This window comes from Grampus griseus (genome assembly GCF_964374135.1).
Source record: "Grampus griseus genome assembly, chromosome: 3".
Taxonomy (NCBI): domain Eukaryota; kingdom Metazoa; phylum Chordata; class Mammalia; order Artiodactyla; family Delphinidae; genus Grampus; species Grampus griseus.
The window spans coordinates 171,463,466-171,487,012 of record NC_139019.1 but is presented as its reverse complement, the minus strand read 5'-3'; the positions used below and the strand labels follow the sequence as shown (position 1 = coordinate 171,487,012).

The window sequence follows — 23,547 nt, the reverse complement described above, 5'->3', positions numbered from 1 at the left end:
CTAGAGCCCGCAAGCCACGACTACTGAAGCCTGCGCACCTAGAGCCCGTACTCCAGAACAAGAGAAGCCACCGCAATGAGAAGCCTGCGCACCGCAACAAAGAGTAGCCCGCGCTCGCCGCAACTAGAGAAAGCCCGCGCAGCAACGAAGACCCAACACAGCGAAAAATAAATAAAATAAAATAAATAATAAATTAAAAAAATAAAATAAAAGATGATTCAGGGTTGACAGCAATTCAGGAAAACAGACAATCTCATACATTGTTGCAAAAGTGTAAACTGGTAAACCTCTTCAGAGGACAACTTGACAGTATCTACATGAGCCTGGGGTATTTTTGATTTTTTTTTTTTAATTCCACATATTGGTGAGATCACCGAACATATTTCTGAGGTTCCTTCACCACCCCACCTTTAATTTTAATGAATCTCCAAAGAGGTAGGTAGGTAGGTTATACAAGAGGGGAAACTGAATCCCGGAAAGAAACCCGGTTTCACGCATTGGCCCAGCTGGGATTTGGAGCCCGGCGGTTTGGCTCCAGGACAGCGCGGGAAACTGAGCGGGAGACTACAGCTCCCGCCATGCCGCGCGCGGCGCCGGCCGGACTACAAGTTCCAGGCTGCCCCGCGGCGGCGGCGGCGGCGGGCTGCGGGCGCCATCTTGGTCGGCGGGTCGGATTGAATGAGCCCGCCGAGCCGCGGCCGCCGTTCCGAGCCGCGCGGACCCCGAGCCGCCGCCGCCGCCGCCTCCGCCGCCGCAGCCGCCATGGCCACACCGCCGCCCGGCCGCGCGGGCGGGCCCGCCACGCCGCTGTCGCCCACGCGCCTGTCGCGGCTGCAGGAGAAGGAGGAGCTGCGCGAGCTCAATGACCGCTTGGCGCACTACATCGACCGCGTCCGCGCGCTCGAGCTGGAGAACGACCGGCTCCAGCTCAAGATTTCCGAGCGGGAGGAGGTGACCACGCGCGAGGTGGGCGCTGCGCCGGGGGCTCTCGCTGGGGCGGGCCGGGCTCTCAAGGTCCCCGGGGGGCTTCGGGGACGCCCCTGCGAGAGGGGGAGACTGGGGCGGGCCCTGCCCACCGAGGCGTCCCCAGGGGGCTTCGGGGGCCCCGGCGAGGGTCGTACGCTTGGTTGGGCCCCGGCCTGTGAGTGTCCCCGGCGGGTTTCGGGGATCCCTCCAGTGCGAGAGGTGGAGACTGTTTCCTGCCCCGCCCATCGAGGGGTGTGGGGAGATCTCGGGGTCCCTCGAGTGAGGGGTGCAAGCCGGGGCGGGCTTCTGTCTCTGAGAGTCCCCGGGGAGGTTCGGGGGGCCTGAGTGAGGGGTAGAGGCCAGAACGGACGCTCACGAAGGATTCCCCGGGGGTTTCTACCCCCGCTCCCCGTACGAGAGGTGGAGACTGGCGCCGGCCCCGCCCCCCGAGTGATCCCCTGAGAAACGTGCAGACTAGGGCGAGTCCCGTCCTCTGGTGGGTCCCCAGGGTATCTGGGGGGCCCCGAGTGAGGGTGCACCCTGGAGCAGGTCCCCACCCACCGGGGGTCTCCTGGGTGTTTCACGGATCCCATGAGTCTGGGGCTGACCAGTCCCCTGAGGGGGGTTGGCCTGAGTGAGGGGTGCAGACTGGGCAGGTCCCCTCCTCTGAGGGATCCCCAGGGGACCTTGGGGGTGTTGTGCCTGGGGAAGTGAAGGGGGGAGCCTGCCTGGGCAAGGGGAGATGGGGCAGGCTCTGCCCACCAAGGGATTCGGGGAGTTCTAGGGGGCCCCTGAGTGATGGGGTGTGAGCCAGGGTGGACCCCACCCCTAAGGGAGTTGTGGGGAGTCTTGAGGGATGTGTCTGGGTGTTCGGGTGTCCTAGGAGAAAACGAGGGAGGTTCTCGGGTCTCTGGGGAGACTGGGAGGCTCAGACCCTCTGAGGGGGTCCTGAGGAGGGGTGGGGGGTCTCAGGGGGGTCTCTGGGGTGAGTCAGTGGTCTCAGTTCTACTTGGAACTTTGCAGGGGTCCTGTAATGAATCCTGGGGAGTTCGGTGATTGGGGTGGGGTTAGGCAGGAGGTTCGGTCTTTTACCGGGGCCTGGGGTGGGCGGGGGTCAGAGGGGGGGAATCTGATGTCTCCCAGGTCCCATGGGAAATTTGGGAGGCCCTTAGTTGGGCCCTGGGACCCCTTGGCTGGTTAGCAGGAGCCTAGTAGTCTGCTAGCCCCTGCCCCGTCCTGGGGTATGTGAGGGGAGGGGGAGGCATGAGTTCTTGGGGAACCAGCGGGAAGTTTTGGTGCAGACTGAGGGATAAGGGGCTGGACAAGCCCTGTCCCCTAAGGGGATGTGAGGGCTGGTGTCTGGGGGTCCTGGGTGGGGTGTGTCCGGACTGGCTGCCAACCTAGTGCCCTCCTTTTCTCCCACTGGCGCCCCCCCCAACCCCAGGGCAGGTCCTCAGAATAAGGGGGAGGGATGCCCGCCATGTGGTTCCCCTGTGGGCCCCGTGCAAGAGTCATGGTCTGAAGTTGGCACTTAGCGCTCTGAGCCTTGGCCTCCCACTCCGGAGAATGGGCCCAGTGACTGACTTCTGGGAGGAGAGCCTCAGGGGGCTGGGGAGGTGGGGGGGTCATTTCTGGGAGCCACGTACCCTCTGTGATCTTGGGCAAATCACTTAACTTCTCTGGGCTCAGTGCCTCTTCTGTAAATTGGAAATAATAATAAATACCTACTTTGGGGGCTTGTTTGTGGGGCCACAATGAGTTCACATTTGTTTTGTAGAATAAAAGCGATGAAGTGAAGGATCCCGTGGGTTCTGTTGTCCCTGTGATGGTCCCTAGGGTAGGGATGGTCCCAGAAGGTGTGGCTTGGGCATCCAGGGGGGTAGAAGCTTGGTGGCTGGTGGGGCTGTATCAGGTTGCCTGAGATTGGATTAAGGCTCGGGATCCAAACCTGCTTTTAATTTGTGACCTTGGGCAGGTCACTCAGCCTCCCAGAGCCTTGGTTTTGTTGTCTGTGCAATGGGGCTGGAGTGGTCCGACTCAGAGCGCGGCCACCTGCTTCAGCAGTGCGTGCACGTCCTCGGGATGCAGGCCCAGGTCCCCCCTGCCAGGCTGGTCAGCGCCCGGGATCATTCCCCCCAGCCTCTTGTCCCACCTGCGGGCTGAACCACCGTGCTGACCTTTGGGGGTGGCAGCCTAGTGGGCCTGATGGACGTGGGGTGCTGGACCCCGCTGGATGGATGTTGTGCTCGAGAGTGCATGCAGGGGCAGGGCCTGGGGAACTGGATGTGTCTGGGCAGCTGCCGAGGCTGGTTGGGATGCAGGGGAGCCCAGCCCCACGGTGAGCATCCCCCAGGGCTGTGCTCAAGATCTGGGGCCACCCAGGTGACAGGAGTGTTTGCAGCGGGAGTGGGGAGTTCCCACTAGCTTGCTGTCCTAGAGCTTGGGGGTGAGATGACAAATGCCCCTCTCAGCTGGACAGTGGAGAGAGCCGGTAACCTGCTGGAGCAAGAGGTGGTGTGGTCATGTGGGTGGCGCGAGTGACCTGCAAGTGGCCTGCAAGTGGCCAGGGTTACGGAGGGGCGGGGCTTGATGGGCGGGCCAGGCAGGTTCAGGGAGCCGCCAGGGCTCAGGCTGGAGCGGGCGGGATGAGGCACGGAGGGCGTGGGGGGCGTGGTGTGTCAGGCCTCCCAGAGGGCACTTTACCTGTTCCGCAGCTCCTCACCTGGAAGGAATCTGCCCCCAGGGGACACTGGGTGATGGCTGGGGACATCTGTGGTTGTCACACTTGGGGGGGGGCAGGGATGCTGCTCCACACCCCGCAGAGCCCAGGAGGGTCCCCCACAGAGGATGATCTGGCCCCAAATGCCATTAGTGTCAAGGCTGAGAAGCCACTTAAGGAATCCTGTGATGATGCAGTTTAAAATGTTGTGAGCACACTGTGTGCTTGTAATCAATCCGAAGGGTCCAGGGGCATAAGGTAAAAAGTCAGATTCCCATCCACAAGCCTGGGCTGGCCACTTGTAGACTCTAGCCTTTCCCATCGGAAGTCAGATGATGCATCTTCTGGCCGGGTGAGCGGTAATGGGGCGAATGCCACGTGCAGATGTCACTGGAGGGTTTTTGGGAGGCTGGGGGCTGGCCAGATTTCTGTTTGAGAAGGATCATGGGTGCTGAGGGGGCAGGAGTGGGCCAGGGAGGGAGGGGGGTTCTCCGGGGAGCCTCCGCATCGGATGTTGAGTTCCTCTGGGCTTCGCTTTCTTCCCCCTTGCTGCCCAGGTGTCCCATTGCTGCGGGGGTCGGAGGGTGCTCCCCAGGTGGACCCCGGGAGCAAGAGCTGAGCTGGGCTCTGGGAGTTTGGGGAGGGCCGGTGTTTGGCTGTGGTTCTCAATCCCTGGGACGCAGGCGGGTCCTCACAGGGTAAGTCTGGGGCCCCAGGAAAAGGCCACGTCGGGTGACGCGAGCCCTGCTGCTCCACGGCAGCACACTTGCTGGGATTCCTCAAGCTCGGCGATCGTTCCGCACCGGCCGGAAAAGACAGAACTAAAGGCCCAAGCTGTGCCCGGGGCTCCCACAGGACTGTCCCAAGTGTCACAGTGCAGGGAGGCACAGGCCTGCCCGGAGAACCCCTGTTCACTGGTTGAAAGAGCCTTTGTGACATTGGCCATCTGCGCGTCCTCCTCTAGATAGAATTTTCTCCATCGTCCCAGTGCTGTCGATTGGGTTCGGCAGGTGTTTTCTGGAAAGGGCTGGAGTTGTTCTCAGCTTTGTGGGCTGATGGTTTCAGGCTTGAGCACTCAGCTCGGCCTTTGTGGTGGGGAAGCTGCCCCGGGCAGTACATGGAGGAATGCGCAGATTGCCTGACAATAAAGCTTTACGTATACACACTGAAATGTGCACTTCATATGGGTGCCTGTGTCATGAGATACCTTTTTCTTTTTGTTCACCCAGCCAATTTGAAAACATAAAAACCATTTTAGTCCCACAGGCTGGACAAAAACAGCTGGTGGGCTGGAATTTTGGCGCCTGGGCCTGAGTTTGCAGTCCTGGCTGTAGAGGATTGCCTTACTAAGACACACAGATGGGTGTGCACATGCGCGCACATGCCCAAAACTCTGTGAGAACCGAGCACGGACACATCTCGGGTCATTGCGCTGCACAGACACTGCATTTTTACAAATTGAAGGTCTGTGGCAACACTGCCTTGGGCAAGTCTGTTCCCTTCAGGTCTCTGTGTCACGTTTTGATCTTTCTCCAGATATTTCCAGTTTCTTCATTTGTGTTATTTGTTATGGTGATCTGTGATCAGTGACCTTTGATGTTACTACTGCAAAAAGATTACAACTTGCTGAGGCTCAGGTGACAGCATTTTTTAGCAATAAAGTATTTTTATTTTTTTTAATTTAAAAAATTAAAAAAAATTTTTTATTTATATTTTTTTTGGCTGTGTTGGGTCTTCGTTGCTGCGCACAGGCTTTCTCTAGTTGCAGCGAGCAGGGGCTACTCTTCGCTGCAGTGTGTGGGCTTCTCGCAGCGGTGGCTTCTCTTGTTGCGGAGCACGGGCTCTAGGCGCGCGGGCTTCAGTAGTTGTGGCTCACAGGTTTAGTTGCTCCACGGCATGTGGGATCTTCCCGGCCCAGGGATCAAACCCATGTCCCTGCATTGGCAGGTGGATTCTTATCCACTGCGCCACTAGGGAAGTCCTAATAGGGTATTTTTAAATAAGGGCTGTGCATTGTTTTTTTTGCCACAAGGCTATTGCACAGTCAATAGACTGCAGGATAGTGTGAGCATAAATTTTTTTTTTTAGCTGAGCCATGCGGCTTGTGGGATAAAGATCCATTCCCAGGGATCAAACCCACGTCCTTGGCAGTGAAAGTGCAGAGTCCTAACCACTGAACCGCCAGGGAATTCCCTGGGCATAACTTTTAAAAAAAAAAAATTATTTATTTATTTAATTTATTTATTTGGTTGTGCCGGGTCTTAGTTGCAGCAGGCAGGCTCCTTAGTTGCAGCTTGCCTGCTCCTTAGTTGTGGCATGTCGGTTCCTTAGTTGCGGCAGGCGGGCTCCTTAGTTGTGGCATATGAACTCTTAGTTGCAACATACATGTGGGATCTGGTTCCCTGACCAGGGATCAAACCTGGGCCCCCTGCATTGGGAGCACAGTCTTAACCACTGTGCCACCAGGGAAGTCCTTTTGTGTATAACTTTTGTATCTACTGGGAAACCAAACAATTCGTATGACTCGCTTTATTGTGATACTCGCTTTATTGCAGGGGTCTGGAACGGGACCCTCTGTGTCCCTGAGGTCTGCCTGCTCTTTAACAAGACCCCCGAGAGTCACCCAAGATGGCCTAGGACAAGTGAGGCCCTCGCCTTGGGCACGGAGTCTAGTGGGACGCCCACGTTCTCGCTCACAGAGATGAACGCACGATGTATTTTGAATTGCTCGAGCTTACTTCTTTTTTTAAAAAATTAATTAATTAATTATTTTTGGCTGTGTTGGGTCTTCGTTTCTGTGCGAGGACTTTCTCTAGTTGCGGTGAGCGGGGGCCACTCCTCATCGCAGTACGCGGGCCTCTCACTGTCGCGGCCTCTCCCGTTGCGGAGCACAGGCTCCAGACGCGCAGGCTCAGTAGTTGTGACGCACGGGCTTCGTCGCTCCGCGGCATGTGGGATCTTCCCGGACCAGGGCTTGAACCCCTGTCCCCTGCATTGGCAGGCAGATTCCTAACCACTGCGCCACCAGGGAAGCCCCTCGAGCTTACTTCTTGGGTCAGTGTTAGGTGTATAGACAAAGGTTGAGGGCGGTACTGGGTCCCCATCAGCATCTCACGTCAGTGTGTCTCACAGCTTGCTCTCCGACAGTGCTGCATCACTTTAGCTCTGCTCAGATCTCCTGAGCTGACCCACCATCCTCTCTGCCCCAGGACCCCTCAGGACCCCTGTGACATCCAGGTCTCCCATCTCCTGGGCCCCTGTGGGATGTGCTGGTTCCCCACCTTTCCTGGTTCCTGGGGCCCTGGCAGCTGTGAGGTGGGGACAGGAGTGTCCCCATTGGGATTCATCTGGTGTTTTCTCATGGGCAGGCCGGGTTAGGGGTGTGAGTGGTACCTTTTTTTTTTTTTTTTGGCCGCCCCGCGTGGTACATGGAACTTCCCCAACCAGGGATCGAACCCACACCCACTGCAGTAGAAGCACAGAGTCCTAACCGCTGGACCACCAGGGAAGTCCCCATGAGTGGTATCTTAATGGGATATTTCAAAAGTCGAAATTAATGCTGACGTCCACTGTGGATAAGCATCAGGCGTACAGGCAGGATCTCGTGCTGGGTTTCCTGCCCCCTGAGCCCCAACAGTTTGTTCTGATCTCACCTTGATGTTCTGTCGTGTTGGTCCATCTGCGCCCCTCGTGCCATGAGGGGAGGCTGGAGAGACAGGTCCCCAGTAGGAACCCAGCCTGTGGGGCCAGAGAGCTTGTCTGAGATCCCTGTCTAGGTGCCAGGCCCTCCACTGGGGTTAGGAAAATTCTGGAAGGTGACTGGATGGGCGGGGAGAGAGGGCAGAGACACATCCCCTGCGTGTCCCCCTCTCGGAATTGCCCCCAGCGGACTGCTCTGCCCCGTACCTTGACAGGTCAGGAGAGGGCAGTGTGCTGTCCTGTGCCTCAGTTTCCCCATTTGTGAAATGGGGCTAAGAGCCCATACCCCCCCTACCTGTGGGATGAAATGACCAGGAGTGCTGGATTGAGGTGGGAGAGCCAGGCCCCAGCCGGAGAGGGTGGGAGTCTGAGATCAGACTGGCTATTAAATCCCACCTCTTCTGGATTTGTTCTGACCTGCCTGGGACATTCTGGTTTGAACCCTCAAAAATCCCACATCCTGGAATCCCCTCGGTCCCAGGCAAACGGGGATGGTGGTCACCCAACCAAGTGGCAGGTCCTTGGCAGCTCCCCTGAGCCTCGTCAGCTCAGGGGCCTTTCCTGTGCAAGGGAGGGGAGTGACCCTCCCAGGCCTTAAGTTGACCTCTGACCCATGGCACAGACACTCACTGCTCTGTTGTAGTTTTGTGGGAAATGGTGCCACTTTCAAAGCCAGCTGCCTTGTCACCCTCTGCCTTCTGTGTCAGCTCCCAAAAGTGTTTTAACCACTTTATTAAGGTATAATTCCCGTCTCATGCAGTTCACCCAGTTAAACTCTGCTCTAAGTTCAGGAGTGGTTAATATATTTAGAGCTGTGCAGCCATCTCCCCAAAGGAAACCCCTTCTTGGGGAGGGGCAAGATAGGGTAGGGGATTAAGAGGAACAGACCGTTATGTATGAAGTAAATAAGCTACAAGGATATATTGTACAACACAGGGAGTATAGTCAATATTTTTTAGTAACTATGAATAGAGTATAACCCTTAAAAATTGCGAATCACTGTCATATACCTGAAACTTATATAATATCGTACATCAACTATATCTCAAAAAAAACATAACAAAACAGAATTGCACTAAAAAAAAAAAAAAAAGAAGCCCCGGCCCCATTAGTGGTCACCCCCTCACCCTCATCCAGTCGCTTGACATGAACCCACTGTCTGTCCCTGGGGATTTGCCTGTTCTGGACGTTTCCCATCGATGGAATCACACACCGTGTGTCCTCCTGTGTCTGGCTTCTCTCACTGAGCATCGTGTTCTCAGGGTCTGTCCACGTTGGAGTGAGTGTCAGGGCGTCACCCTTTCTCACAACTGAGTGGTGCTCCCATGTGTGGAGGGACCACATTCTGTTTATCTGTCATCTGCTGATGGGCATTTGGGTTGTTCCCACGTTGGGGCCATGAGGAGTGATGGGGCTGTGAACGCATGCGCCTGGGTCTTGTGTAAGATGTGTGTTATTTCTCCCGGGTAGATTCCTGGGGGTGGAATTGCTGGGTTGGTGGTTGCTCTGTTTGTCCATCTGAGGAAATGCCAGACTGTCTGCCGTGGTGGCTGTACCGTTTTAATCCCCTGGCCGTGCGTGGAGGTGCCGATTCCTCCCTAACCTCACCAGCACTTGTTATCGACTGTCATTTCCACGGTAGCCATCCTCGTGGGGGGGAGGTGGTGTCTTACTGTCCTGTTGGTTCCAGATATTTGTAAACACGCTCACGGCCCTGTGCCCCTTGGCGCGGGGCAGGGAGGCTGATGGGAGACCTGAGGTGTGTGCCCAGCTGGCAGGTGCGACCTAGCGGCGGGCAGTGATGGGGACCAGTGACCTGGACAGGCTGGTGTGGCCCGGGGAAGGTGGGGCAGTGTCGGGGTGAGCGGGAGCTGTGTTGGTGGGGAAGGGTGGGCTTCACCTCGGCCTGGCTGTCCCCCCAGGTGAGCGGCATCAAGACACTGTATGAGGCGGAGCTGGCTGATGCCCGCCGGGTGCTGGACGAGACGGCCCGGGACCGAGCCCGGCTGCAGATCGAAACTGGGAAGCTGAGGGCCGACCTGGAGGAAGCCAACAAGAGGTGGGGCTGCAGCCGGCACGATGTCACCTGATTCTGGGGCGCACAGGGGCCCGGGGCAGGGGTTGTCGCCCTGTGCGAGGTGGCGGCTCCCGTCTGAGCGGGGCCCCCGGCTCGGGCAGCCCTCCTGGGAGCGGGCCGTGTGGGTTCTGGGGGCCGCTGGGTGGGTGGGTGCGGCCTCTGTGGCCTGGCCCTCTGGCCGCCCCGTCTAGAGCCTTTATCCCCCAATATAATTTGGCCCCAGGAAGAGTTAAAACCCAGCAGCTCTCCTGGGACTGAATCCCTGGTAGCTGGTAGCCCTGTGCCTTTCCCCTTCCCCAGAGGAGGGGTGCCCCAGGTCACAGAGCCCAGCCGGGGAAGCCGGGGGCGGCGGGTGACCTTCTCTTCCCGTTCTTGAGCACCGTCTCCCACCTGCTCCCGAGTAGAAGGCTCAGGAAATTTGGAGGACAAGGCGGTGCTGGTGGTGATGGTAGCAGAAGGAATAAAGTGATGTAAACTCGTGGAGTGTTTAGATAAAGGACTCCGTGAGGGACACCAGATCTCCTCCCTGCTGACGGCGACCCCAGCAGGTCCTGGCTGGCATCAACTCCGGTTAGAGGGGAAGCCGAGGATGAGGTGTGGGGAGGAGTCATCCATGGTCCCTTGGCGTGGCAGGGACCAGGACTGAGGCCTGGACCCGGGCTCCAGTCCCCATTCATAGTCCCAGCAGCAGCTGACTGCCACCTTCACGTTTGCAGGGTTCTTTTTCATTTTTTTCTAATTAGTAGACTTCTAAATTATTATTAATAGAGATTTTTTTTGTTTTTGTTTTTGAACAGTTTTAGGTTTACAGGAAAATGAGTGGAAAGTACAGGTTTCCCCAAATCCCTCTCCAGGGTCCCCGATGATGACCACCTTGCAGTAATGGGTGTGCCGCCTTGTCACGATTGAAGAGCCAATTTTTTTTTTTTTTTTTTTTTTTTTTTTTTTTTTGCTGTACGCGGGCCTCTCACTGTTGTGGTCTCTCCCGTTGCGGAGCACAGGCTCTGGACGTGCAGGCTCAGCGGCCATGGTTCACAGGCCCAGCCACTCCACGACATGTGGGATCTTCCCGGACCGGGGCACGAACCCGTGTCCCCTGCATTGGCAGGTGGACTCTCAACCACTGCGCCACCAGGGAAGCCCGAAGAGCCAATATTAATACATTCTTCTTAGCTGAAGTCTGTAGTTGACATAGGGGTTCTCCTTTGGTGTCCTGCAGTCTCTGGGTTTGGGCAAATGTACACTGACACGCGTCCACCATCACAGTATCACACAGAGTAGTTTCACTGCCCTGAAAATCCCCTGTGCTCCTCTGACTCATGCTTTCTCCCAACCCCTGGAAACCAAGGATCCTTTTTTTTTTTTTTCCCAAGGATCATTTTACTGTCCCCACATAGCTCTGCCTTTTCCAGAATGTCCTGGAGTTAGAATCACTGTGTGTTGCCTTCTCAGACTGTCTTCTGTCACTTGGTGATGTGTTTCTGGTTCCTCCGTGGAAGAGAACAGAGAGCCCAGAGACAGACCCGCACAGTATAGTCACCTGGTCTTTGATGAGCAGCAAAGGCAATCTGTATACTTTTAAAACATCCAGGTAAACTGGATATCCCATCAATTTATTACTTTTTTTTTTTTTTCCCTTTTGGCTACACCTCCCGGCTTGCGGGATCTTGGTTCCCCGACCGAGGATTGAACCCACGCCCTCGGCAGTGAAAGCGCGGAGTCCTAACCACTGGACCACTAGGGAATTCCTAATTTATTACATTTTTTAATCAAAAAGGGACTTGAGCTTCTTGGAGAAGATTAGGAGAATTCTGGAATTCCCCCGGCCCCTCTCAGGCCCTGAACCTCCCAGACACCTTTAACCTGCGTGTTGCTCCTTGTCTGGGCCGAGAGGTCACGTTTCTTTCTGCTTATCAGAGTCATAGATACTCCCTGGCGAGAAAGCAGATAATGCATTTAATTTCAAGAGAAAAATGAAAGTCTCCATGAGCCTCTGCCCAGACAGAATCTCCGAGGCCAACCTGGTGCATTTCTTTTCCACCTTTTTAAATTTAAACTCAAGGTGGACGCCGTCAGACAACACAAGGCTTTCCTGACCTCGAGCCTGGTCATCGATGGCACCTGTGTCGTGATGCCGTCCCAGCCCCTCGGCCGTGTTCCAGGCTCCTGCGACAGCTTAGGGTAGCAGCTGTGTCCGCCGTCGGGCACCCGGGCTGGTGGCTTTTGCTTTGGCCCCTGCTCTGGGAGGAAAGCTTCCCGGGCTGTGGGCACTCACATCCACAGGTGCTTTGCCCAACAGCCTCGCTTCCTGCTCTTCGGCTCGCAGCCCTCACAGACAGGTGCGGGTGACACGTGACAGCGAGCAAGGTGAACCTCCTGACAGGTTACAGCAGTGCTTTTCTTTTCCTACCAAATATATCGCGAAAACTGTGATGATGGAAACGCAGGTGGTCAAGTGGAGGACTGACAGGCCGGGTGCTCCCGCCTAATCCTCCCGGAATTAGGGCTCCAGGGGAGGAATCTGCTTTCGCGCCTGGAAGCTGTTAAGAAGCAGGCACGTAAGCCAGTGAGGGCTGCTGGCACCCCTGCTTTCTGGACCATTCTGTGTCGTTCTGCAGAGCCCTAGCATGGGGTGAAGACGTCTAGAAATCTGTCACGTTTCCTGATCCCTCTGCTGCTGTCGCCCTCGCCTTGTGGCTGACCTTGACCTGCCTGCGCGCCTCACCTCACTCCTCTGCACTCTGCTCTGCCCGACGCCCCGATCCTGCCAAAGACGAGGCCCAGCCCCTGGCTTCACGGCTCCGGCTCAAGGGCCACGCCCAGCAGCTCCTGCCCCGCACACACCCGTCCCCTCCTGCTTCATCCAGCCTCGGACCGCGCCGGTCTCAGCTGAGGGCAGCACGTTGCACTGCTGTCTGCACCTATGAGAAAGTTCTCCACGGAGACAGGGGTGTTGGCAGATGTATCTCTAGTGTGAGGATGGTCTTTTCATGAAGCTGGTCTTCAGGAATGATGTGTCAGATGGTTCTAGTTTCCCCAAACCCTCCAGGGATGCGGCATTTGCAGCCCCACGCCGTGAGTGGAAGAACTGGGACTGTGTGGCTTAAGCTCGGGAGTGTGGGCTGCAAGCCCCCAGACCCTCATAGAGGCCATCGTGCAACACCCGCACAGAGCTCCTGTGAGGACGGGGTCGGCCTGGAGGCCGAAGTCACCGGACTTTCTGCCCCGTCCCCTCGAACTGGTGTGGTGTTGCCAGTGGTTGTCACCCAGGGTGGTCCGGCCCCCAGGGGACACCGGGCATGGTCCTGGGGACGTCTGTGGTTGTCAGGACCAGGGAAGGGGGTGGGCTGCCAGGGCTGCTGCTCCACCTCTTGCAGTGCCCACTGGGAGAGACCCTGGCTGTCCCCCCTGCTGCCAGGCAGTTTCAGTTCCTTGGTGGGGAAGTGGGCAAGCTGTCAACCCCAAGGAGATTCAGAGCAGCGTTCAGAAATGTTCCCCATTTTTTAAGAGTTGTGTGTTAGAAAAGTCTGTTTGGCATCTTAAATATTTCATGTTGGAGATAATTGTCTGTTAGAAGCTGGGCAAGCCCGCCTAAAATAGCTTAAGTTTACAAATGAGATCGACTTTTCAAAGACCGAGGTTTTTTGTTTTTTTTTTTTGCGGTACACGGGCCTCTCACTGTTGTGGCCTCTCCCATTGTGGAGCACAGGCTCCGGACGCGCAGGCTCAGCGGCCATGGCTCACAGGCCCAGCCACTCTGCGGCATGTGGGATCTTCCCGGACCGGGGCACGAACCTGTGTCCCCTGCATCGGCAGGCGGACTCTCAACCACTGCGCCACCAGGGAAGCCCCAGGCCGAGGTTTTAATTTGTTACTTTAATAAATTATACACAGGGAATTCCCTGGTCGTCCAGTGGTTAGGACTTGACACTTTCACTGTCAAGGGTGCGGGTTCGATCCCTGGTCAGGGAACTAAGATCCTGCAAGTCGCACGGCGTGGCCAAAAAAAAAAAAAAGTAAATAAATAATACATTAAAAAAAAAATCAGAGTTCTCCTCTAAATGACCCTTCCTGTGCCCAAAAGTCTTGGAAAAGGACATGAAAACCCACGTCTTGAGGGTTATTTTGAGCGGCTGGCGGGGTCCCCCTGATACAGAGTGTGTTTGAAGATGGGGCACCTTTGGTGCCAAGAGGTGAGGCCGTGCTACTGAGAGGGATGCTAGGTCGGGACCCGGGGCCCAGAGGCAGACGTGAAGTTGGCCTTGGGCATCGGGGCTGCCTGCTAACTTCTGCCCCTGACTTTCAGCGCAAAGAAGAGGGAGGGCGAGCTGACGGTGGCCCAGGGCCGCGTCAAGGACCTGGAGTCCGTGTTCCACCAGAGTGAGGCAGAGCTGGCCGCTGCTCTCAGCGACAAGCGCGCCCTGGAGAACGACGTGGTGGAGCTGAGGGCCCAGCTGGCCAAGGTAGCTGTGGGTGGGCTGCAGGCCCCCAAGGACCGCCTGCTGAGGCAGACAGCGTCACCAGCTGCTTGTCCCACGTCTTCAGGCGGAGGATGGGCACGCAGTGGCCAAAAAGCAGCTGGAGAAGGAGACGCTGATGCGCGTGGACCTGGAGAACCGCTGCCAGAGCCTGCAGGAGGAGCTGGCCTTCCGCAAGGACGTCTTTGAGGAGGTGGGGCCCCACCCGGCGGAACCGGGGTGCTCCCTCCTTCCCACATCACCCTGATGCCCACCTCTGTCGTCACGTGGCCGTCACTCTCTGTCTCTCCCCTGCTCATCTGTGTCTTCCGAGGACACTCGTCCTCAGACTTAGGGCCACCCGGGTAATCCAGGATGGTCTTGAGACCCTTAATCACATCTGCAAAGACCCTTTGTCCAGGAAGGTCACACTCACAGGTTCTGGGGACCAGGACATGGGCACACCTTTTGGGAGGGCCGCAATTCAGCCCCCTGCAGACCCTCCCCCGCCTCCTCATCGCTGGGCCTCGGGGCTCCCCGGGCCCTCCCACCTCATCACAGCCCATTGTGCTGTCGTGGTGCAGAACAGAACCCTGGGGGCCGGGCCACTTCCCACGCTCACTGCTCTGGAAGAGTGCTGGCGGGAAGGGTGCCCATGCAGCCACAGAGCGGCTTCCAGCTCCAGCCAGGCCCCGCTCTAGCCAGAGCGGCCAGGGGCGCCAAGAAGCAGCTCACATCTGTCAGGGATCCCGTGAGGAGGCCACGTGGGGGGGGGGGGCGGGGGGGGAGGGTCCCTGAGGTGGGCCTGGGGGCGGGTGGGCATTCTGCTGAGGGTCCACCACACTCCTTCGTAAATGCTTGGCTTTCTTTAGAAACAATTCCTATTGTTCCACAAACCGGTGCCAGAGATGAGTGACTGAGGTCTGTGGAGTGAGCTTCGTCTGAGGCCCTGAGCTCTGGGGCTGCCCCCTGTGCCCTTGACTCCACCGCTGTCTGGTCAACTCCTGGCACATGTGGCTGGGGCATCTGTCAGCTGGTCACTGTCTCGACCCACTGCTGTCCTGTCTCGGACCTCAGACACCCGGGATGGGCTCCATCAGGAATTCTTTTTTTTAATAACAGCTTTATTGAAACATTCCCATACCAGAAATCTTTCAAAGTTTACAATTTAGACTGGATTTTTAGTCCATTCACAGAACTGTGCAGCCATCACTGCTTAATTCCAGAACATTCTGTCACCCCCCAAAAGAAACTGTACCCGTTACCATTAGCGTTCCAGTTTTTTTTAATATAACAAAACTATTTTAAAGTATACAATTAATTTAATGAAATTTAGCACATTCACAGTATTGTGTAACCATCACCTCTATCTAATTCCAGAACATTCCATCACCCCAATAGAAGCCCCGTCCCCATCAGCAGTCACTGCATCCCCCTCCCCAGTCCTTGACAACCACGAACCCACTCTCTGTGTCAGTGGATCTGCCTGTTCTGGACGTTTCCGTCAGTGGAATCACACGCTGCGTGTCCTGCGTCTGGCTTCTCTCACTTCTCTCGTGTTCTCAGGGTCCGTCCACGAGTGTAGCGAGGGTCAGGGCTTCACCCCTTTTCATTACTGAGTGTTGCTCCCATGTGTGGAGGGGCACGTGTGTTGATTGGCCGTTAGCTGGGAGACGCTGGGCAGCCGCTCTTCAGTGGTTGTGAACCGTGTCCTCGGTCCAGCCCCTGGTGGGTCCAGGACGCTGGTGAGCAGGCCGGGGCAGTGAGCGCGCGGCTGTGTCCCCAGGAGGTGCGGGAGACGCGACGGCGACACGAGCGGCGCCTGGTGGAGGTGGACAGCAGCCGGCAGCAGGAGTATGACTTCAAGATGGCCCAGGCACTGGAGGAGCTGCGGGCGCAGCACGATGAGCAAGTGCGGCTGTACCGCCTGGAGCTGGAGCAGACCTACCAGGCCAAAGTGCGCGTGTGCCCCGCCCTGCCCCGCCGGTGCCGCGCCCAGCCCCGCCCAGCCCCACCCAGCCCCGCGCGGGCTTTCCCGGGCTCTCACGCACTCTCGTGTCCCCGCAGCTGGACAACGCCAAGCTGAGCTCCGACCAGAACGACAAGGCCGCCAGCGCCGCTCGGGAGGAGCTTAAGGAGGCCCGCATGCGGGTTGAGTCCCTCAGCTATCAGCTCTCCGGCCTCCAGAAGCAGGTGACTGGCCAGAGCCCCCTGACCCCTCCTCAGGCCCCGTCCCGTCGTCCCTACCGCTGTCGTCGGTGCGGGGAAGAGGCCCGGAGGTGGCCGGGCTTCCCCCTGTGACGCGCGTGGACCCCGCCCCAGGCGAATGCGGCCGAGGACCGGATCCGGGAGCTGGAGGAGACCGTGGCCGGGGAGCGGGACAAGTTCCGGAAGATGCTGGACGCCAAGGAGCGGGAGATGACGGAGATGCGGGACGTGATGCAGCAGCAGCTGAACGAGTACCAGGAGCTGCTGGACGTCAAGCTGGCCCTGGACATGGAGATCAGCGCCTACCGCAAGCTCCTGGAGGGCGAGGAGGAGAGGTGGGCGCGGCGCGGCGGGGGTGGGGGTGAGGCGAGCGTGTTGTCCCGGGCCGGGCGGGTTGAGTCACCAGGCACCCCGCGACCCCGCCCCCCAGGCTGAAGCTGTCCCCCAGCCCGTCATCGCGCATCACCATCTCGCGGGCCACATCGAGCAGCAGCGGCAGCAGCGTGTCCGTGTCCGGGCGCCTGGGCCGCAGCAAGCGGAAGCGGCTGGAGGTGGAGGAGCCGCTGGGCACGGGCTCCAGCGGCACCGGCTCCAGCAGCAGCAGCTTCCGCCTGGCCCAGCAGGCCTCGGCCTCGGGCAGCATCAGCATCGAGGAGATCGACCTAGAGGGCAAGTTCGTGCAGCTGAAGAACAGCTCGGACAAGGTGAGGCCCCCACCCAACCCGTGGGGAGCCCGCTGGGTCTTCTCGGAGACGTGGGCCAACGCCCGTCCCCTTTGCCAGGATCAGTCTCTGGGCAACTGGAGGATCAAGAGGCAGATCCTAGAAGGGGAGGAGATCGCCTACAAGTTCACGCCGAAGTATGTGCTGCGGGCCGGCCAGACGGTCACGGTAGGTGGCTGCGGAGAGGGAGCGGGCAGGATGTGAGGTGCAACTGGGATGGGGTGGGGGGACGGGGGTGCAGGGGGAGAGCATTACAGGGATGGAGCCCCGGCGCTGAGAACAGCTGCCTGCTGTCACAGATCACCTGTGTGCCAGTGTTTCTTCATCCGGGCTTCCCTGGAGCCCTTGGGAGGGCCTAAGTGATGTGCTGGGGGTCCATGGTGGAGGTGGGGCTGAGTCCAGGCTGTCTGGGCTGTCTGTCCAGGCACTGGTGAGACACATGACAGCCAATAGGCATGGACTCTAGGGCTTCCGATTCCAGCCTGGCCTGTTTGCCCTGGTCACTGTGAACCTCAGTCTCTTCTACCATACCCTGGTGACTGTCATCTCTAGCCAGGACCCAGTAGGGCCAGGAGGATTAAACACCCAGGGCATCGAGGGAGCCTGTGATAGAGGGCCGGCTGGTGGTACATGCCACTGGGACCGGAGCTGACATTAACCGGGAGGCCCTCCTGTGTCCCCAGGTATGGGCAGCCGGTGCAGGGGTGGCTCACAGCCCCCCGTCAACGCTCGTGTGGAAGAGCCAGAACAGCTGGGGCACGGGCGAGAGCTTCCGGACCATCCTGGTCAATGCTGACGGGGAGGTGAGCACCTCCCTCTGCCTCGGTCCTGGCGTCCCTCCTGGGGTGGGGACTTGGCCAGCAGGGCACGTGAGCGCAGCTTGGGCCGGGTCCTGGGCAGCCGAGCATCCTGACCACCTCGCCTGTGGGCTGGGCCCCCAGCACCTGGGGTGGCCGTCTGCAGCTGCTGTGTCGTCTTGCACAGGAAGTGGCCATGAGAACCGTGAAGCAGTCCTCGGTGGCGCGGGAGGCCGAGGACGGGGAGGAGGGTGAGGACGAGGCGGCCGAGTTTGGAGAGGAGGATCTTTTCCATCAGCAGGTAGAGGCTCCCAGGCGGCACGCGCACACTCGCACGTGCACACGCCTGTGGGCCCTGTTTACGCAGCTGCTCTGGGCACCTCCCAGGTCTCGCCCTGGCTCGGCCAGGCCGCAGAGCTCACAGCCAGAGGCAGGCCATGGAGCCAGCTGCCCTCGCCTCCCGGGCTTGCTTGTTGTGTGGACCTTAGGGTACTGGCCCGGGCACCCTGGGAGTGGGGTGTTCAAAGCCTGTTGCATCTCAAAGTGACTCTGGTGGAGCCCCGAGGGTTCTCAGCGAACCCCCTGTTACCACGTTTCCTCCAGAGTGGGGTGCTGGTGGCTTAATAATGGCTTTGGGGGGAAGGTGGGGAGCCAAGGAACCACACTGAATGAGATATAAGTGCAAGACGCTCCGGGGTCTGAAACAATTGTACCGTGTTCTGTAGCTCAGAACAGAGGTGAGGGAGACATGGAAGGTTCTGGAACAGGGACCATTGAGGCTGGGGTCATCTTGCTGGGAGCTGAGCTTTCTCATGGTGGCTCAGGCCCTGCCCCTGTCCAGCCCCTCCTGGAGGGGGCTGGGGCCACCAGCCACCTTCCTGGCCTCCTCACTGGTGCCGTCCTTCCTTGCAGGGGGATCCGAGGACCACCTCTCGAGGCTGCCGCGTCATGTGAACCGAACATGCCTCGTCACACGTCTTTCTTTATCCAGGGCCACTGAAAACTATTTTTATATCGTTGGCTTCTTTAGTCCTTGGTACATTTCTAGAGAGTTTTTAAGCGAACTGCCAGAGCGTGGGGGTGGGTCTCTGCTGAACTTTCCTGTTGCTGGGTTTCCCTGGGCCCTTCATCACCACTGTCCAGAGTGTTAAGTGCCCCGTTCTCACCTTTCAGTTGAGTTTGGGGCCCAGGAGCCGAGTGGCTAGCGGGCTTTGGGCTGGGAGTCCAGGGGGCCCGTCCACCGCTTCGGTCTCAGCTGCAGCCTGGGGTCAGGGCGGGAGAGGAGGCCTGAGGTGGACAGAGCAGAACTGCACGTAGGAATCCAACAGTTGTTTGTTTTATTAAGCTTTTAAAAAAACCAGATTCAGAATCCAGGTTCTGACCTGGTGGGGGGAAGGGGCACCCTGTGGAAGTTTGGTGGCTCAGCCAGCCGAGCGCCAGAACAAGGGAATCGCAGGCTTTTGCCGTCAGGCCTGGGCTTGGGGTTTGTCACAGTTTCTGCTCTGCTCTCAGGAATGGGGTGCGTGGGGTCGGCCTCCTGGCTCCCTCTCTGGCTGCTGGAGCCTCACGCTTCTGGGGCTCTCTGCAGCTGAGTTCCTCACCTTACGGGGATCCGTTATAAGACTTGTCCTCAGGTAAGCCTTGAGGGGACAGGTGTGACGAATTCGGAAACAAATGCCTTGGGCTCCAGCACGATGTCCACCTGTAACCACCGCTTCCCACCCTCCCGTCGGAGGAGGGTGACTTCAGGGCGAGACGCTGGACTCCCCGTGCTCCGACTCCGTGCCTTGTGCACAGGGCACGCTGACTCACGTGTATTCTTGGGCATGTACTAATATCGCGGCTTCCTCTGTAACTTCTTGCTGAAATGGTGTTCCTGAGACAGACCTGCCCGGGCCAGTTGACTGCTACGGGATGGCTCCATGTCACGGTCCAGCTTCTGGCCGCCTGGCCGCCCCCTCCCTGCATCAGCTTACCTTCGACGCCTCTGCCACGTAGATACACAGAAGTTATTTTTTTAACGGATATTTATTTTTTTACATCGGTCAGTACACACATTGCCTGGATCCCACCTCAGGGGCTCATGTATGCCAGGGTCACCAGGACAGTCCCCCGAGGGGGTGGCATTGGGGCACCTGTCTCTGTGGGCTCTGAGGCCCCAGACGGCAAACTTCTTTCAGTAAGCGCAGCTCAAGTCTTAAAAGACGCAATACTGAGCCATGGAGGTGGCCTGCCCCCACCCCAGGCCGGGAGCAGCCCACCTGCGTCCTTTCCCTGGGAATCGATCATGGCGACGAGGGCCCGAGGCCTGAGCCCCAGGCCGGGAAGGTGCCAGTGGCCGACAAAACTAAGCTGCTTCTGAGTCTAGAATCCCCTGCAGACTCTGGCTTTAAGTCCGAGCACCTTTCCGTGGCCACCTGAGTCCCTGGACCGCGGGCTGTCTTCCTTCTCCCAGAAGTAGCAGGAGCTGAGGGAGCGTGAGGGTCTGGGGAGCCTGATGAGATGCTGGGAGGGTGGGGCTGGGTGGCACTCAAGCAAGTGGGAACTGCACTGGCTACATCCTTCAAGGTATTTTGAGAGTCTCTGGGGATCAGAGGTCTGTCCTGGAATTTGGGGTCTGAATTGCTGAAGCAGTTTTGCAGGCTGGGCTCGAGGACAGGAAGGAAGGGAGAGGGCCCCACCCTCCCTGCAGGCCCAGGGGTCCTGAAAAACAGCCCAAGGGCTGCCCTAGTGCCTGCAGAGCCCCCAGGCTCACTGGTAGGGGTTGTTCCCAGCAGATGAATTTTCTTGCCTGCTTGAGATCTTGGGTGGAGCCTGAAGTGGCCCAGACAGGCGCTGGGATGCCCTTGGCTGGTGGGGGGAGGGTGCACTGGACTGGTGGCCACTTGTGGCTGGAGGCTGGTGACCGTCATTGGTAATCAAGTATTTGAAAACACGGAGCAGAGTCCAATGTTACAATGTCAGCCAGGGCCTGGGAAATCGAATTTGCATTTGTCCTTAAACATACTTAACATTAAGCCACTTAAAATGATGCAGAAGCGATTCTTTTTTCTAAGCCCCTGTCATGTGATGAGGAGCACCCTTCCGGAGAAAACCCACTCTTCCCAGCCCTGGGGAGGGACGGCCTCCGGGGATGTGGCCGGCAGGAATCAACCCCTGGGAGACACCAGTGCCTCCCCCCGCTCCCCGCCCGCGGTCTGGGCGCTCAGCTGTTGCCACAGCAGCCAAGCTCAGACTTGGGCTCGTTTTTACCCACACCGTCTACCCAGCAGTTCTATTTATATCAGCATATCCGAGCTGGGACTGACATTCCTCAAGGACATTAAAGCTACTGGAAAGGTCTTAATTCTGAGCCCGAAAGGGATCATCAGCACTACACGCTAGTGGGCTCGGTTTCAAGAACTCGGCTGTTTGGACACGTTTCAGAGATCTGTTGGTGGTTTTTACGATGCATGCCAAACGTGTGGTCTTTTGTTTTCTCCGATTTGTAATACACGTTTTATGACTGGAAACTTTTTTATACAACACTCCAATAAACATTTTGGTTTTAAATTCTCCCTCTGAGTCTACTCCCACGCCAGGCTGCTGAAGCAGGAGCCCCAGCCCCTAGTGAAGCGGGTGTCTTAGGATCCTACCCTCTGGTCCCGCGGCCCCCTAGTTTTCTGCATTCTTTTCCCACCTGATGCACTGCCACTCCACAGTGCTTTTGGTCACGTGACGCCCTGGTTTAGCACGGAGGGACCCTTGGCGGGGCGGAGCCTGAGCGCGGAGGGGCGGGCCTCTGGCCCCGTGTCCCTCCCTTCTACCCGGAGTCCTACACGGGAAACCGACTCTGGTCCGCCCTTGTCTGCGCATGCGCGGGAGGCCCCGCGCGGCCTTATTGGAGCTGTAGTCCCGCCCCCCCAGCGCATTCGGACGCCATTTCCCGTGGGGCCCTGCGGTGTCCGACTTCCGGCGTGGGTGCAGGTGGGCACACGCTGCCGCTGTCCGGTTGACTTTGCGGAGCCATGGAGGGTGGCTTCGGCTCGGATTTCGGGAGCTCCGGCGGCGGGAAGCTGGACCCTGGGCTTATCATGGAGCAGGTGAAAGTGCAGATCGCCGTGGCCAACGCGCAAGAGCTGCTGCAGGTCCGGGGCGGGGGCGGGGGGCCGAGGGTGGCGGGGGCCGCCGGGGGCCGGCGTCGCAACTGAGGGCTCGCGTGTCCCCACAGAGGATGACGGACAAGTGCTTCCGGAAGTGCATCGGGAAGCCGGGGGGCTCCCTGGACAATTCGGAGCAGGTAAACGCGGGGGGCCGGCGGGGTCGCGGGCCCGGACCCGGCGGGGAGGTCTCTGCGCATGCACGCGGACTAACTGGGCGACGCGATGGGGCCGCGGCGCGTGCGCAATCCGCTGCCGGGGTGGGGGGGCGCTGGCCGCGGTCCAGACCTGAGCCGTGCGCCCTCCCCGTCCCCAGAAGTGCATCGCCATGTGCATGGACCGCTACATGGACGCCTGGAACACCGTGTCCCGTGCCTATAACTCGCGGCTGCAGCGGGAACGAGCCAACATGTGACCGCGACGCGCCAGCAGGCCACCCCCCAGCCTTGCCCTAGTCCCGGACCCATTTCCGTAAATGTTGTTTGTGAGGCGGGGGCCAGCCTGTGCGTACTGCCTGCCAGAAGTTTATGAGAACAGGGTTGGTGCTGGGACAACTGGGACTCTTCCCGGCCCCTCCGCCTACGTGCACACGTGTTAGTGGGTGTAGCTTGGGTCTTGGGAGAGCCCTGGCCCCGCTGCCACCTCCCCTTGTGCGCCTGTTACCGAATTAAGTCCTGTGGACCCTGCTGGGGCCGCAGCAGAGTTGACATAGCACGAGTATTATTCAGTGGCCGAATAAATGGAACAGCGGGAGCTAAGTTCACAGCTGAACTTCTCACCCACCTGGCGAGGGAGATTTAATTTTAAAGGGAGGAGTGAGGTTAATGATTGGGAGGTACACGCATTAGCCTACTGGGGGAGGGGCAAGGCTTTTTTGAGGGAGTTGGGGGGGAGGACACCGTTTTTATCCTGTTTCGGTCTTTAATGTACTGGCCTCTGGTAGGTGTGTCATTTAATATATTAATATAGTAAAATCAACACATAATGAGGTTCAGGGTCTGTTGGAGGTTGGATTTGCCGCCATCTTGGTCCCAGCTGGTTCCACTTGTTTTTTTCTTTGTGCCTGTGGCTTCGTCTCTTATCTCTGGACCCTTTAACTTACAGATTTATGTTCACTCCTGCTGAAGGTGTGGCGGGGAGGGTGGCAGGTTTTGAGCAAAGACCTGGCTTAGATCTGACAACAAAATGCCCCCTTCCCTTGTTGCTGCTCCTCGTTCTTGAGGGGGCACTGAAGGGCGGAGGTTTGATTGCTGAAGCTGCTTTTTGCCGAACGTGGGTGTGGTTTTTTTCTGGATTTCTGACTAACCTAAAATAAGTTTGATTGTCACCAAGATGCAGTCCCAGTTGCTTGTATTCTTGTGTTAGTATCATCTGAAGTTTGATGGTTTCAAGCCATTTACTAACGAAGTTGACAAGGCAGTCGAGACAAGGCCCGAAGGTGAGCCGGAGTATGATAGCAGTTAGTGGGCCAAGCAGCGGAAGAAACCAGTTCAGCTGCGGGGGCTCTGCGTGACTATATCCCAGATGGAGCCTGGTTCTTGACCTTGTGGGGTTTTTTTTGTTTTTTTTTTTTTTGCGGTCCACGGGCCTCTCACTGCTGTGGCCTCTCCCATTGCGGAGCACAGGCTCCGGACGCGCAGGCTCAGCGGCCATGGCTTACGGGGCCAGCCGCTCCGCGGCATGAGGGATTTTCCCGGACCGGGCCACGAACCCGTGTCCCCTGCATCGGCAGGCGGACTCTCAACCACTGCGCCACCAGGGAA

At 58.1% G+C, this 23,547-nt stretch overlaps 2 protein-coding genes across 4 annotated transcripts; both read left to right on the top strand.

Annotated features, from left to right (window-relative positions):
• Window positions 1-678: 678 nt before the first annotated feature.
• LMNB2 (lamin B2) lies at window positions 679-21,158 on the top strand (the record flags this gene model as incomplete). 2 transcript variants are annotated; one of them, XM_082652403.1, is made up of 12 exons in its annotated part: window positions 679-966; window positions 9,307-9,443; window positions 13,768-13,924; window positions 14,007-14,132; window positions 15,705-15,875; window positions 15,986-16,111; window positions 16,241-16,461; window positions 16,557-16,830; window positions 16,909-17,016; window positions 17,532-17,651; window positions 17,833-17,946; window positions 18,558-21,158. In XM_082652403.1, 12 exons carry the CDS (start codon window positions 679-681, stop codon window positions 18,597-18,599), a joined length of 1,884 nt encoding a protein of 627 aa, XP_082508529.1. In that variant the 3' UTR covers window positions 18,600-21,158. The 2 variants fall into 2 exon arrangements, with proteins under 2 accessions (XP_082508529.1, XP_082508528.1); XM_082652402.1 differs by having other exon boundaries at window positions 16,557-17,016.
• Window positions 21,159-21,575: 417 nt separating this feature from the next.
• Window positions 21,576-22,491, top strand: TIMM13 (translocase of inner mitochondrial membrane 13). 2 transcript variants are annotated; one of them, XM_082652192.1, is made up of 3 exons: window positions 21,576-21,772; window positions 21,856-21,924; window positions 22,101-22,491. In XM_082652192.1, the coding sequence occupies exons 1-3, from the start codon at window positions 21,653-21,655 to the stop codon at window positions 22,197-22,199; spliced, it is 288 nt and encodes a 95-aa protein (XP_082508318.1). In that variant the 5' UTR covers window positions 21,576-21,652; the 3' UTR covers window positions 22,200-22,491. The 2 variants fall into 2 exon arrangements, with proteins under 2 accessions (XP_082508318.1, XP_082508319.1); XM_082652193.1 differs by having other exon boundaries at window positions 21,577-21,727.
• The last annotated feature ends 1,056 nt before the right edge of the window (window positions 22,492-23,547 follow it).

What these genes read in the sequence shown, in the direction of transcription:
- TIMM13 (XM_082652192.1), top strand. Translation starts at nt 21,653, where the DNA reads ATGGAGGGTGGCTTCGGCTCGGATTTCGGGAGCTCCGGCGGCGGGAAG. An exon ending in ACGCGCAAGAGCTGCTGCAG is followed by an intron (nt 21,773 to 21,855) that starts GTCCGGGGCGGG and finishes GTGTCCCCACAG; the next exon opens with AGGATGACGGACAAGTGCTT. An exon ending in CCCTGGACAATTCGGAGCAG is followed by an intron (nt 21,925 to 22,100) that starts GTAAACGCGGGG and finishes CCCCGTCCCCAG; the next exon opens with AAGTGCATCGCCATGTGCAT.